This window comes from Eretmochelys imbricata, chromosome 2 (assembly GCF_965152235.1).
Source record: "Eretmochelys imbricata isolate rEreImb1 chromosome 2, rEreImb1.hap1, whole genome shotgun sequence".
NCBI classification, from domain to species: domain Eukaryota; kingdom Metazoa; phylum Chordata; order Testudines; family Cheloniidae; genus Eretmochelys; species Eretmochelys imbricata.
The window spans coordinates 162,582,701-162,599,171 of NC_135573.1; the positions used below are offsets into that span (position 1 = coordinate 162,582,701).

A 16,471-nucleotide genomic window follows, 5' to 3' on the forward strand; every position below is an offset into this window, starting at 1 on the left:
TATTTTGTAGGGAACAACCCTTCACTCAGAATGGGGACTAGATTAGATGTAAATACTTTACAAAAAAACAATAATTATCTGTTAGTGATGGAGCAATGGAATTGAATGTTCAGCAATTGAATGTTCAGTATATGCCTTATACTGCTTATATATATATATATATATATATATCCTATATATTTGCAATAACAGCATTTTAGCAATCTAGGTTTAAGAGAGACATAAAAGAAGGGAACATCTTGACATTGTAGAAGGATGGACTCAATTATCTACTTGGTCTTTTTGATCTCTACCTACTATACGTGAAGAACTAAGCTCATCCAGCCCTTCTTTCAGAAGAACATGGGGACAGAGGACTGGAAAGGAGCTCCTGGATCATCGAGTCCAATCCCCTACCGTTGCAGGCCACCCAGTCATATGGTTCTGTTCATAAACCTATCAATCTCCACCTTAAAACTCATTAGGTTGTTTGCTCCCACTACTCCTAATGGAAATCTGTTCCAGAACCTCATTCCTATGATGGTTAGAAACCGTCTTCTAATTTCCTGCCTAAATTTATTCATGGCCAGTTTACATAGCCCAGAATTTGGAAATTCAAACATAAGGTATGGTTTAAAAATGACTTAATGAAAAAATGAAAGAAGGCCTATCTTCACAGAAGAAGGTCCAGTACTAGTTCAATTACATTTGGTGGAAGTGGAAAAATTATAGATGGTTTTATTGCTTTGTATATTTTATTGCCTTGGCGACTTCAGTTGTCCAAAGCATTTCAAGAAAACAGGAATGTTTGGGAATTTTTTCCCTCCATACCTCACTTCTGGCATTTGCAGTTAAAGGGAAGGGAGAAAAAATACCATATTTCAATCACAGATAAATACTGTTGCCCCTTTTTGACCCAAATGGCTAATCAAAGTTTAGGGCTCTGTGGGTTTTCCAGTCGAGAGCAGAAATTGATCGTAGCCAGGAATTTCTTTGATGCAATCCTGTTTATTTACAAGGAATGTACAAAATCTTGTGTCTCTGAATACATTGGAGCCAAGAACAAAAAGGAGCAGTTTCTTAGTTTACCAGCCCTCTAAGTTCCTTTAGCCAACACCAGAACCAAAGGCACTCTGTCAAGCTTGCTTTAGGGTCACAGTGTGCTTACAGGCTCCTGCTTGGCTTTTTCTTGCCTTTTTTCCTCTGCCTCTCTGTTCCTGTCTGTGACCTCAGGACAGGCCTACACTTAAATCAGGAGTGCAGCTGAGCCTCTATACTGCTTCCGTGAAGACACTACTATGCCAACAGGAGAGCTTCTCTTTCCAGCGTAGTTAATCCACCTCTGTGAGAGGCAGTAGCTATGTAGATGGGAGAACCTCTCCCATCGACATAGCACTGTGTACACTATAGCTTAGGTCGGTATAACTGCATCGCTCAGGGGGTGTGGATTTTTCACACTCTTGAGTGATGTAGGTTAAACCAATGTATGTTTATAGTGTAGACCTGGTCTCAGTCTCTTTGTATTCTCTCACATACTCACACATACCTACCCAAAACAACATTCAGACCAAAAGCTCCTGGGTGGTTTCTCACACACCTTTTGTCTGAAATAAAACAAGTGTTAGAGCTACACCACTATGAAGTGAAGTGAACCAAAAGGTGCTGTTAAACTGTCCCTATTTCTCACTACGTCCATGTACACTGAAGACCAACACTTCATTCCTTAGATAAAATTATCGCCCCCACTGAAGAAAATGGGTGTTTTGCCATTGACTTCAGTGGTACCAGGATTTCATCCCTCAGGTCTTGAATGAAAATGGAAGAGTGGCTTTATATTGTGACTCTTTCCACTTCATTTTGGAGCTGACAGCTGCTAGCAAATATTTCACTCAAGAAGCATGCAGAATAAACCTAAAATGCAGCTCATTAATAAGAAGTGCCCATTCATGGGACAGTAACTTGTACAGTCGATCAAACAACGTCACATTAAATGTGAAAGTAATGCAAGATAAACTAGGTAGAAAACACAAAATTAGTTGTCCTGTGCTACAGTATTTCAATTCAAATAGACATAAATATCTCAGACGCAAAAAGTTGTGGTTTCTAGGGTTGTTGTCCTACTCCTGATGTTTTTGTACCTGCTTAGAAGAAAGAGCTCAACACTTTAAAATCTGTGTGTGTGATCTGATGGATGTTTTAATCCACAGACAATAACATTGCCTAGGCCTCAGTAAGGCTTTGGCTTTGGATGTGGTTTTGTGAAAGGAACTTTGCTAACACTTAGGGTGATACAACCTGTATTTCACTGGTGATTTTTGAGACCTGTCTTGTTCAAAGTTGGGTAAAGATGAAGCAAACTCTGGACTATGAGATTGGGAAGTCAGGATGGGAAGAAAGGTTCTCTCTTCCCCATGGCTGATCAGGAGTCCTTGCAAGAGTTTTAGCTCTTAGAGGGGAAATCTGGCAATCTGAGTTTAGAAGACTGTTCTCTTTGGACAAATCTACAGGGCTTTGCATGCCAGGACAGAGGCTCCTAAATTAAATGTCACACTCTTCACTCCCTAAGGAGTCATCAATCATTCTTAGAAGAGCAGAAGGAGTACCCTCCTCGACACATCTCCTTCCTCAGATCAATGAGGAAAACAGAGTATACTCCTTCTACTCTTCTAAGAGTGATTGATGACTCCTTAGAGGCTGAAGTGTGTGACATTTGATTTCACTTACTGATAAAACTGTGTGCTTCTGAACACCTTCTAGTTAATGTTTTCAGGAGTCTGAGATATTTACTCCCTTTAACATTTTAAACAAAGCTCCATTGTTCTATGATTAATGAATTTGTGACAAAAGGCGAAAATATATACGCAGATTTTATATGTGACTACGTATTCTATATTGCCCAACATTCTGACAACATCATCAAATAAAAGTATAGATTAATCAAAGAGGATACAGTGTAACACCGCCAGATGTGAACACTGGCATTTTAATGGAAAAAGTTCTTTATGCAGAAGATTATTTTCGCTAAAACAAAAACTGACATAATACTCTACCACTATACTCTATCAAAGCTTGCTTTCCACAAAACCTAATGCACTAGTTGATCAGAATCTCTTACAGTCCTCTTTAGAGAGTGGTATTTCAATCTTACAAATAGAGGATGCTTCTGTTGTTGTTTTCTTCTTCTTTCTCTTGTAGGAATGTATTTTTTGTCTGACTCATTGATATACTGAAAGACTACAATTAGCATATTTTTAAACTATAGTCTGATCACCATTTTTAGTTTGTACCTTCTCAAGCATGGTTATTATTCCTCTGAGCATAACTTTTTCCATTTTATTTTGTGCTGTAGTACTAGAGGCTCTATTAAATAAAATCCTTTAATATTGTGTAAAATAGATATACTATTATGCATTATTCATTTATTTTGCCTTTAAAAATGATAAAATATTAAGGGTTTTTTTAATACAGCTATTTTTCCTCTATTTTAAATTATGATTTTAAAAGAGGAACTCCTGTTCATTATTTCATTATGTGCCATGCTTATTTTCTGTTAATTTAGGGCCAGATTCCGATACCCTCTCTCATGCTGAATACTACCTTCCTTACTGCACAAGTACTCCAATTGAAGTCAACAGGAGTATTTGTGGAGTAAGGAAACAGTAAATCAGAATCACTTGAAAGGCACACCTTATCAACACCTCAATGCAAATAAAGACAAGAATCAGCAATTTAGCTGGTTGTATCTGGGAAGACAATACACACACACTAAAGGCATGTCTACACTACAGACATTACAGTGACATTGCTAAGGTGCTACAGCTGTGATGCTGTAGGGTAGAAGCTTCCTACATTGACAGAAGGGGTTTTTCTATGTAGTTAACCCATCATTCTGAAAGATAGTAGCTAGGTTGACAGAATAATTCTTCTGTTGACCTAGTCATGTTTGCACCGGGGCTAAGGGTGTGAAATTTTCACAGCCCGGAGGAACGTAACTAGGTCAACCTACTTTTTAAGCATAGGCCAGGCCTATGAAACTCTGGGTTTGCCTTGTATTATTCTGTAGACAAGTATTGCTTCCCAGGGTGGGTCAGCTCTTTTCACACAAGACTAGTAGACGCTCAGCTGACCAAAACTATGCATATAACAACAGGTAATATGAGAACAAGCAATCTGGCCTGGCTACCAGTCCTGTCCGTTGCTTCTCCTGACCTCAAGCAACAAGTTGCCTTGCAGAATCTGCTCCTTAAGGTAGAAGACATGCCACATCTATCCTGTTTAAAGATGTGTTTAATGCACTGAGCCCCTGTCTCAGCTCAAGGTGCCCCATTTGGACAATTACCCTAAGGAACCTCAATATCATCTCCAGGTGACATACTAGGTGGCAAGAATAAGCTTCAAACATAGTCAATGCCTATCTCGGAAGAAAACCAACAGTCCATCCCTCTTGTTTTAACCTTCTTCGCAATCTCTGGGTAAAGCTCAATCAGTTCAGATGTGGACTGATCAGATGTGCTGCTAATGACTCTAACCAAAGGTTATGGAGCACTATTTAAAATGGGGGGACATAGATTTGGATTTCTCTCCACATACACTTGACCTTCTCTTCCCCCCTCAAGCCCCCCTCCCAGCAGCCTCCTTACCCCCTTGGCACGAGGCCCTATGTTTGCCCCCTCCAAATTTCAGTGAGTAATGCTGCAACCTGGGGCACAGAATTGCAGCGACACTCAAGTTTGGCCCAGCAAAGTAGTGGTCGGGCCATGGCCTAGGAACCCCCCAACTCTGTGTCTGTGGGCTTGTCTACATTACCCACAGGACTGATGGGTAGCGATCGATCCAGAGGGGGTCGATTTATCGCGTCTAGTCTAGATGCGATAAATCGACCGCCGAGTGCTCTCCCGTTGACTCCAGTATTCCACCGGAGTGAGAAGCATAGGTGGAGTTGATGGGGGAGTGTCAGCTGTTGACTCACCGCAGTGGAGACACCATGGTGAGTAGATCTAAGTAAGTAGCTGACGTTACATAACTTAGATCGATTCCCCCCCACCAGTGTAGACCAGGCCTATGACAAGTGGAGTCTTCATGGCTCCCATTTGCCACTGTGGCCAGATAGAAGATGTAGGCCACATACCTGCTCGCTGTGCCCATAAGCAAGGGGTGCTTGGTTCCCTCATGGACTTGTCATAATACCGTTCCGGCAGTTACTGAATAGTTAAGACACTAAGGCCTGGTCTACACTGGGAGGGAGGGGGATCGATCTAAGTTATGCAACTTCAGTTACGTGAATAACGTAGCTGAAGTCGACATACTTAAATCTACTCACCACGGTGACTTCACTGCAATGAGTTGACAGCTGACACTCCTCTGTCGACTCCGCCTGCGCCTCTTGCTCCGGTGGAGTACCGGAGTCACAATGGGAGAGTGCTGGGCTGTCAATTTATCGTGTCTAGACTAGACGCGATAAATCGACCCCCACTGGATCGATCGCTGCCCATCGATCCTGCGGGTAATGTAGACAAGCCCTGAGAAGAACATGCTTGACTTGATTGTCCATGCAGATACAATCAAAATACATAGTAAATCAAAATAACAGTATCACAATTTACCCTAGAGAAAATGCTGATTGGAAATATTAACATTTTAAAATAGGAAATTAAGAAATAGCAATAGTATTTAGGTCTTCAAAAAGAAAACTCTCCCTGTACCCTTTTAATGAATTCAGCCCTCATCAGAAACCAAAGAGAGATTCCTGCTCTGTACATGTCACATTAATCTATTTTTTTGTTTGTTTATGATTCAAAACAATGGCTCAGTATTTGCCAAGCTTTGCTTCACTTTGCTGAGGCCTTGTGCGACAAACAAAAGCATTGGTTATTTTGATTTCATATTTATGTGCTGCTTGAATGACTTATAAAACCTGGGCTCATTCAAATGCAAATAAGAGATGCACGCAACCTTCAAACACTTTTAATGGAAAAAATAGATGGGCACAGACTCTTTTGCCAAATTAACTGACCTCTGATCACATGATTACAAAAAGATGGTGTTATGAGATGTTCTGGCACTTTTCTCAGAGATGATGAAATCTCCACTGCCTTTTGAAAATTATTACAAAATGAGCACTGTATGAAAATATAAAGAATGGGATTAGCCTGAAGATACAACTTTTAACGTAAATTCTAATATTTCAGAAAAAAAAAAGTAGCCCTGAAGGTGCTTTATTACTAAAACCAACATGATAGAACATCATCAGATAGCTGATTTATGCTGAAGACTATAATTTTTTCTTAGTCTTAGCACAATTTTATATCAAAAGACTTCTAATACTACAATACTTTCCTGGCACTGATTCTAGAAATTCAAGTCTCCTGGCACCATTTTGGACATATATTTTTGTACACAATTACTTTAACTCACCCACTTTTCTTCAGTGCTATAAATTAACATTTCAACGCAGACATTTCTCATCTTTCGAGAAAAGTCACAGAACATCACTTTGCTGTCTATAAAAATCTTGTATTTTTTCCTTGACAGTTCTTTTCAAAATATTCTAAAGGCACCCTTGGACAGTATCTTCAAAATACTTGTAACTAATGGGAATAATGACACAGATATTACATAGGTACTATAGTTAATCTTCACAACAATTAATTGGTAAAACTCCAATAATTTCCCTATGGTCTTTTCTCCCTCATCTTCCATTTTGGTAACACACAACTTCAAGTATTCAAACGTGATATGGATTCTCTCCATTACAAGCTGTACTTTTTCCCTCAAATCTCCCAGTGACGTGATTGTCTTATTATAATTTCTATCCTGGAATGCAGGAGATGAAGAGTCTCCCAAAATCATCATCATTCAGTGAGAGTTCATAAATCAGTTGGCAGCAGGTGTATGGACATAGACAGTTCCCAACTTCCTCTTTAGAACAAATATATAAGAAAGAAGGAAAATCCAGTACTCTATGGAAACTGATTATTTCACACCATCAGACTGGGTCAGTCAACAAGCTAACTCCATCCTTAGTGGAACTCCAATGATCTAGCTTAATTTATGTTTAGTTTAAAAGTAGTTATCTTATGTTTCCTTTAAAAAAAATCCTTATATTATCTTTCAATGCTTAATTACACTAAAAAAACTGTATTAAAAGAAAAGTATTAAGCTTGAAAAGTAAAGCACTCAATAGTTAGGAAATGCCAGAAAGAAGGTTGCCTATGCATATGAATTATAATTAGAGCTGGCTGGGAATTTTCCAACTAAATAGTTTTGCAATTCATCAAAACAAACCTTTTTGCGGAAGTGTACCAGGGTCAACAAATGTTTAGATGAGAAAGGTTTTGCAGGTCCAGGATGGAATATATGGTCAAAACCAGAAGAAAAGAGCAACCCATCCACCACAGAATAGCTAATAGTTCAGCGGTTGGAACTCTCCTCTCGGATGCGGAAAACCCACGTAAAACCCACCTGCTCAGACCAGGTACTTGAAATGCAGGTGAGTGCTCTAATTATGAGACTACTGGCTTTTTTGGGATGGGTCTCTCTAAACTTCTTCCATTGGAGCTGTCCCATTTTGTATAAATAATTAAATATTCATTGGAGCAGGGACATGAACCTGAGTCTCCCACATCGGTGCCCTAACCACCAAGTCATATCATCAATGTGGGTTACTTTTCAATTATTCCCTTATGCAAAGAAGGAAAAACAATTTACTGTTGAATAGCCTGGAGATTCAGCGGTAAGATATTCACTTACCTGAAATATTTGTTTCAAAGAGAAAAGGGCCCGTCTCAGCTCCCGTCCACTGGAGTTGTAGAGTTTTTCTGAAATAAAGAACAACAAAAAATCCCAACATTAATAAGACTGCCAAAATGAGATGGAGTTAGATGGGAGCTGGTGAGGAATGGTCGCAGTGTCCATTTACTAAGTAGTACATTCCTCTTAGACTAGCCAACTTTTTTTTTTCATAGATATAATACCTGTTAATCAAATAGCACAAATAAAATGAGTTAATTATTCATGGCCTGAGTGAAATTTCCCAGAGGAATTTTAGGAAAGGTCACAAGAAAATGAGACTATGAGGATTTTTCAAGTGTAATTGTGTCTATCTAGCTTTCTTTCCTTTTTAAGTTAAATTTAGAGCCTGTGATAGATACTGGACTGACAGCAATGAAGACTTCACAGCAGCTGCACTGCAAGCTTCCCCACACTGCCCCAATAATGAGCCTCAATCCTGTCCTGGAAGGATTACTTTTAAGGAACGAGAGTGGACTTCAGTCCTCATACCTATGCAGTCTTTGACCATTGTTCTATGATGGCCAATGATCATGCTAACTAGTGCCAGCTTTATGATTTGGAAAATCTAATGGGAAGTAGACTGAGGACATATCGCTCAGATCCCTCATTTTATGCAGACTACTATCAAGTGGTAGTAAGCTTAGATCGCTACCAATCTATCTACATTTGAACTAGTGACTTAGAAGTAAAAGTATCCACATCCCCATTATCAGTCCTTGAGCCACTGAATCCCCAAGATGTTCCTTTCCTGTGTTCTCATTTTTTGTAATTGGAATACCTTTCTGCAATTGCAATGTATGTGAGGATACTTAATATCAGAAATAGCTGCACAGTTTGTTCTGAGCATAATTCAGAACAATGTTTTTCTCCCTTAATATATATCTCAATCTCTCTCTCTCTCTATATATATATACACACACACACACATATATATAAATGCATAGTCATAGAACAAATAATGAAAAGTGGAAAAAGTCATTAATTTTAGATGGATTCATAGATTCATAAATATTAAGGTCAGAAGGGACCATTATGATTATCTAGTCTGACCTCCTGCACAATGCAGGCCACAGAATCTCACCCACCCACTCCTGCAATAAACCTCTCACCTATGTCTGAGCTACTGAAGTCTTCAAATCGTGGTTTAAAGTCTTCAAGGTGCAGAGAATCCTCCAGCAAGTGACCCATGCCCCATGCTACAGAGGAAGGCGAAAAACCCCCAGGGCCTCTTCCAATCTGCCCTGGAGGAAAATTCCTTCCCAACCCCAAATATGGCAATATGTGTGTATTGAATTAACATATTATGAAGGCAATTAACAAGAGAAACCAACTTCTTTTGGTGACCTTTCAGGATGCTGTTAGCCTCTCCCAAAAGGTATCACATGGAGTATAGGAGCCTAGTCCTACAAAGGATGGGTATGAAGGATGCTCAATAGCTTTAAAGAGGCACTCAGAGGCTCATGGGATCAAGGATAAAGTGACTGCAGACTGTGGATGTTCCTGTGTGGCAAGATGACACACCATCAGCCAAGTGTATGGAACTGACTTAAATAAATTCTCCTCTCCCCCCCACACAGACTTCCCTTTGCATATTTTTGTACTACACTAAATACTGTACAAAATTCAATAGCCACATTTTCTTTTCCTCTTTCTGGGAAGGATGCAGAAAAAATAGGCATTTGGGGATTTCTTACATTTTTGCTCAGAGACTTTCCTTTTTCCACATAACTCTAAAAAACTTAATTTGAGAAGACCTGAGGGTTAATGTGAATAAACACCTTCTAGTCCCAACAGTCTCATCCAATCAGAAAATATAACTTCAGCAGTTGTTTATAAGCCTCATAAAGCATTTTGGTCATCCCAAACTGCCTTTGGCTTTGAAGGCAGAACGTGTAGAACTGACCCAACTATTACAGCTGTTACAATCATTCCTCTTCCTTGTAGAGTTTATGGATTTCTGACAAAAACCCTGGAGGAAGGGATTTCACTTAAAACCATAAACTGCAATCTTTAATTGTTCTATCTTAAAAATGTACTGGCATGTATAAGCAGATGACATTTCTTGGCTTGACAAAGAGGAGTCTTGTCAGGAAAGCTTAAAGAATAATAGGGATTTTTTTAAGACCTTGTTTGTTGACTTCACATACTATATAGCACAAAACTATTTCTCTGTGAAATATACCTCCATCTGGCATTTGTTATAACTAATTTCCCTCCATTCATATAAGTCACTGGCATCGCAGAGTGAGGCAAATAAGGCAATGCAGCATCATCCTAATTAAGAGAGGCACCATTTCTTGTAGTGCTGGCAACTTTGTACATAAATATCAACATTTTAAACAATGTCACCTGGGGGCCCTTCCTTACACAAAAGCAATTATTGCCGCAGCCTGGGGTAAATAATAATCATGTATTGTTATGATACTACAATGGTGGCTGCCTCCGCTGGTGCATGCAATTTTTGGTAGTTCTCTGAGAAGAATAAAGTTGAACTATTTACTTGTGTTCTTTTGTTTTCTCTTTTCACAGATGTGGTGTAAAAAAATCTATGGCTCAAGGATAGACAATGTGTCTGTCAGTTGTTCATATGAGACAGAAGTCTGTAACTTCACTTCTGAATATACACCACTTGAGCTAAAGGAGGCTCACCAATAGCTTCTAGCAGTATTAAGGCTTACAGCAGAGGCAGCCAGCTACCACAGGGCAACATAATCAAACACTTGAACAGATCTGACTCCACTTAGAGGGGAGTAAAAGTACATTTTAGATGTGAGCCAGCATGTTGCACCGGCCACGTGTAGCAAACTGGAGAAAAAAAAACCCAATTAATGTTCACAGTTCTATTCACATGTTAAGATGAGCTTGTGTATTTAAACAGATGTAACCTATTCACTCACAATTCCAACTGCTACAGTTTATTCAGAGGCTAATTTTTACATGCCTTGGCAATACATGGATCTTCTCAAGACTTGGCTCCACCGAGGAATTGTGAAAAATGAGAAACATTTACAGACCCATAATCCAGAAGATAAGTGAAATACTCATATCTTTAAGAGTTATGCTACATTAGAAAATGCCATGGGTTGATTTCTGCATGAAGTAAGAGTGTAATTCACCCTAAGCAGAGAACTCTGTATAAGGCAAGCTTTTCTTTTCCTTGTGGTACTATGCTATTTTCTTCAAGATACAAAGAACTTTATCTACAAGATAAACATTTAGGGCTATATACAGCCCTCAAGGCATGGTAGAACTCCTATAAATGTCAAAAGGAATGCGAATGCCACATGTGAGTTAACAGCGTGTTTTGATGCTTATCCCATAAGCTTCATATATGAACAGAGACAGTGCAAACATTAAACATTAAACTGACAGCAGGATTTGAAAGTCAAGAATAATCAATTGCAGTAATCTCTCTTTGTGTGGTAAACCAGGAAGAAGTGCATATTTTTTTTACAGTGCTTTCATAAGAATACCAAAGATAATTAAGAAACAAGATAGCAAAAGCTATCTAACAAAACACCCGGGTCACTGGATTGTAATGAACTCGCTACTGTGATGTGTAATGCTACCCCTCTACTGGACAGACTCAGAAATACTCAGCTCTGTGTTTGAATGAGTGTGTCATAATTCAGCCAACAGCTGAGAAGAGTCTCCTGTAACTGAAGTGATAGGTGCCTATAATTCTGAAGCAGAAGCATCCAAATTGTATCCCCGCTGCTACTGCTAATTTCTAACTTCAGGGCCATGCTGACAGCTTTAAAGTCCTAGCTGGCCACGGGTTTGCTATCATCTAAAATACTCCATATATAAACACCAACTGTTAACAGGAGACAAGAAGACAGCTTTTGTATGGAGCCTGCTCTGTTAGTAGCCAGTCAAATGATCTTCTTTGAAAGAACGCGGTTTAGTTGAGGATACATACCAGGCAACGTTGGCTAGTAGGGTTAAGGAATATCTTCACTTAAAAGAAAATCCTTGTGAGCTCATGTGAGAGCTGGATCTTGGCTGACACACCAGGGATTGAACCATGGACCCTCCAGAGCTAAAAGAGTGAGCTTGCTACACATTGAATTAATATGCCAAGACGCACAACCAAAGGCTGTAACAGACTCATATCCTCCACAGACTGAGCACAGAAAGGGATTTCATATATTCAGGAACCACAATACCATTAAAATTAAATAAGATAAATTAAGAGCAATAGACACAGTCAGAGGTCTCAAACTCCCTAAATATTAATCATACATTTCTGATGCTTATATGGTAATGATTTGCAAAATTGCTTTTAGTTCCTAAATAAAAGAGAGAGCTCGTGGAGGTTCGGAAAGTCAAGATTTTATTAAAGACATTCACCTTGGAGTGATCACACTCAGTAGTTTTGTCAGCTATTACCGCTAGATGGCAGGGATTATTTTTTAAGGGAAAGGAGGCACTATCTGTTAGAGGTCTGCTTGGGCCCAATTTTAAAGCCCAACCTGAACCTGACTAGACCACAGCCAATACGAACCCAAACCACATCCGAGAGTTTCATGTTGTTTTCATTACCGACACAGGGGAAAAACAAGGAAGGAAGGACTCTCTGGCTTAAAATTGCAAACAACAGGGTAAGGGATGGCAGAACTCAGGGGTAGGGGGGAGTGGGAAATAGCACCCCTCAATGGAAATATTGTGGGGCCTGATATGTTTCTGTCCACATGCATCACACTTGCGGGGATGCGGGAGGAGTGTGACCTGTAAGGGCTGGAACAGCACCAGGACTGGACTAGGAAGTACGAACTGGGGTGAATGGTGCCCCAAGACCAGCAGAGGTGGTAAAATGTGGGCTGAGGCGCATCCTGAGGGACAACAGGAGGCACCAGGAGGGAGCAGAGGAGAGCAAGGGGGAAGCTGAGAGGAAGACAGGGGCAGCGAGGGAGATGGGGGAGACCCCTGGAACAGGGGTGACTCTTGCAGAGCCCGTCCCATCCCTGCCTCCCCCAACACCTGTGCCTGGCTCCTGCTCCCTGCAGGGAGCTCAGCCATCTGGGTAGCCCTGCTACCCGGCTCCCAATATCTCCCAGCTCCGCTTGGGCTCCCAAAGGTTCCAGTCCCCATGATCCTGTCTGATCCCAGCTATAGCATCCCTGGATCCTTCCACCAAATGCCACCACCTGCCAGCTTGGAGGACGTTCTTCAGCCAGAGAGAGAAAGGGACCACCTTGGCCCCTGGCACCTGAACCCTGCTCACCCTGCTTCGTATTCCCCAGCCTAATCCTGGGCACGGCAGTGGCTGCTCCAATCACTCTGGGTCACATTCTCAGCCCCCACAATAATTCTATTGCCAGGGGACTCATCCTCACCACATTCATGAGCTACAGTTCAGCACTAGAAACTTATTTTTAAAATGAAAGAGGAGATTCTCAGCTAATCGGGTGTCTCCAGGAGCTGAATCTTTAAATAAAATTTCACATATTGCAAGACTTGTGCTAAAACCAGTAGAGTTGGCAACCCTGGGTCCTTACCTTCAGCATCAGTGTGCTAAGAAAGGGCCACACGGTACAGAAGCAAACTAGTATTACACCCATCCCCTCTAACACCCAAGGTTATTTTAAAACAGCTTTCCTAGACCAAAAATGAAACCAGTGAAAGTGGTTTTCTCTCAGGCGAACACAAACGTCAGTGGATCATTGAAAAGACAACTCTGCTTATTTTACAGATTATTTTACACTGAGAGAGAGCTTGGGAAGGTTCTCGTGCATGACCTTCAAAGGCTTTTTGTTGTAGCATGAAAGGGTTTCGTTCTTTTTCCTTTTCGGTGTTCTGAGAAAAATAAAATAAAATAAAAGTAGTAATTTGCCTCTGTGTCAGAAGTTCTCAAACTTCATTGCACCATGACCCCCTTCTGACAACAAAAATTACTACACGGCCTCAGGAGCGGGGACCGAAGCCTGAGCCCACCCAAGCCCCACTGTACTAGGTCGGGGATGGTGCGGGAGGGGGGAGGGGAAGGGGAGCAAAGCCCAAGCCAGACAGCTCCAGGCAGGAGCAAAGCTGAAGCTCAAGGGCTTCAGCCCCAAGCAGGGGGCCTGTAAGCCCTTGAGAGCTTCAGCTTTGGCCCTGGGCAGTGTGGCTCAAGCTTCAGCCCCGGGTCCCAGCTTGTCTAAAGCCAACCCTGGTGACCCCATTAAAATGGGGTTGTGACCCACTTTGGGATCCTGACTCACGGTTTGAGAACCGCCACTCTATGTCAGTAATAAAATCTTCAATTTTCCTTAGTATTCGCTAGGAAAATCACATTTTTATTCACAAATTTTAAAAAAATACCTTGGATAAACATAGTCCCAAGTGTAATGCCTGATCTCTGAAGGAAGTACACAACTCCTCCCTTCCCTGTCCATCACACCAGCTGAATTAGGCCCTGGGGTACAGTAATTTATGAAACGTCAGCCTTTTGGGTTACTGGCAAAAGGCAAGCTAACATCTGGCTGAGCACAAATGGGAGTTACTCTGCTTCATTTGCTCCTAACTGAAAGACCTCCACATTTCCCATCCATGCCCCTCTTCTCCAAACTCTGATTTCAGAGATGAAACATCTTTCACTACACTCTATATTACATTACATTACCGGGGTCCGCAGCGTTGACTCAGTAAAGGACATTTGAAATAGTTCCTGCTAGTCCTTGGTAAAATCCCTGTGCATGAGGTAAGAGTAGCAATATTCTCTGGCTTCCATAAAACACCAAAAATCTGGCTACCACTTAAATTTAAAAATATTATTTCTGAACCTAAAGCAATGAACAACCTGAATATCTGGAAATACATGTATTAGCTACACCTTCATTGGCAGCTAAACACTCTACTGGAATTAAAGGGAACAATTTGAATTTTTCCACAGAAAGAAGAGAGAAAAAACGAAGTCAGGCAATTTTTCTTTTATAGTAGGGAAAACTTAACTCTTGCTGTGAGAGCTGAGTACCGTATAAATATAAAGCCTGATTCACCACCATGCCACTCCTGTTTTACACCAGTGTAATTCCACTTGAATGAACAGCAGTACACAAGCACAAAAGAGGAGTAGCAGCAATGAATCAGGCCCATGCATCCAATCCTGAAGTGCTTCCTCAGGCAACATTCCAACTGACTTCAACATACTACTGGATTGGGCCCATGGGTGCAAACAGATTCTCAGATCCATAAATTCACTGTATACAACACTGATTAGTGCAACGTGCCATTCTTTCATTGTATGTCAGACAAATTAAAGTGGCACTCTAAGAAAAGACCTGTGATGATGCCAAAAAGGGGCTTTCTTCTTAGTTTTGTTTTTGCCCACAAAAGCCAATAATAAATCTGTTGGCAAGACAATACACTTTCCTTTTACTCCCAGATCCCTACAAAATATATCATTTCAAGAGGGGAATTATTCACAGGCACATTGTCCACTATTACATTAACATAATTGCTGTTTCTGTTGAGGATACTTAGTTTTGTATATTACAAATCTTGGATATTTTTATCTAATCTGTTTATCTATATATAAATTAACAAATTATTACACACTCATTTGTGCAATATTTGTAGTTTGTGAATTTAAGATTTATAGTCTCTCATTAATCTAACAGTAAATGACTAGTATTTGGTGAAGAAATGCAGTTTTTTGACAATAAAAACAACAGGCCAAGAACAAATTATAGTAACTCTCTTCAAGCCCACATTGCTGCCAGCACTGATTGATTCCAAAGAATTTTCAGCCTGCTTCACAATGAATGCATGGTAGACTAACAATGAGAATAAAACCTACTTCTACTCATTTTCATTCAGACACAAAACAACTGCTTCATTAATTATCTGGGGGACAGTGTCACCTCCTTAGGTAGAGAGGACAGGGATGTAAAAAACCATGATCCATTAGGCCTGGGTACAAGGAATGCTCTCTCTTGGCATCATTTCCCCATACCCCAATAGAATCTGTTCTTCAGAGACCCTGTGATGTGCAGGATCCGCAGGTGTGGAGGGGGAGGAAAGATAGCCAACAAGGTAGGATTATAAGCCCCTCCCACCTCACCTTGAAACCCATGCCACCTTTGTGCATAAATTAATACTGAACCCTCCCCCATCCCCACAACTCCTTCAGACCCCTACAAAAAGCCAAGCTGCCAGGGAGTTGATTGTGAATTCAGGGAGCCAGTGCAGACAGAGGGCATCTGCAGATCTTGGGAGAATTTGTGGATTTAGGGGGTGGAACATCAGGGACAGGGTGGGCAGGGGGAGGGAGAGCTTCACTTTCCATAATGCAAGAACTACAGGGCAAATCTACACATCTCATCTCAAGAGATTTTCTCTCTATGTTATAGGTCTGCAGTCCTCCCACTGAACGTATCAATTTGGAATAACAGTCTGCTGGGCCTCCCTCAAGGAGACCCCACAGATAGGGATATTCTGTTTTGACAAGGGAGCCTGTATGCGGAAGTATCTCCGTAAAGCCTTTCAATAGCCTCCCTGGGTTCGGAGAGGCATCCGAAGTAAGAGATGCTTATCTGAAACCCAAAACGTTTGAGGTCTTCCTGAATATTGTTATTTGTAGGTATTTTTACAATATCAGACAGGGATTGACACAGGGCTACCAGGTCTGCAAATTAAGTTTCACATTAAAAGTAACAAAATTCAACAGAAAGTACATCCATCCTCCAGGAACTGGTGGCAACCTTGATTCCCACCTCCT

General features: G+C 40.8%; 1 protein-coding gene across 2 annotated transcripts in view; it reads right to left on the minus strand.

Moving 5' to 3' along the window:
* The window catches only part of FHOD3 (formin homology 2 domain containing 3), a 614,532-nt gene that overhangs the window by 309,789 nt on the left and 288,272 nt on the right, over positions 1 to 16,471 (minus strand). For both annotated transcript variants that reach the window (XM_077810937.1, XM_077810936.1), the window contains exon 4: positions 7,729 to 7,796. In XM_077810937.1, coding sequence (XP_077667063.1) covers positions 7,729 to 7,796 — 68 coding nt within the window. The remainder of the gene's footprint in view (positions 1 to 7,728; positions 7,797 to 16,471) is intronic.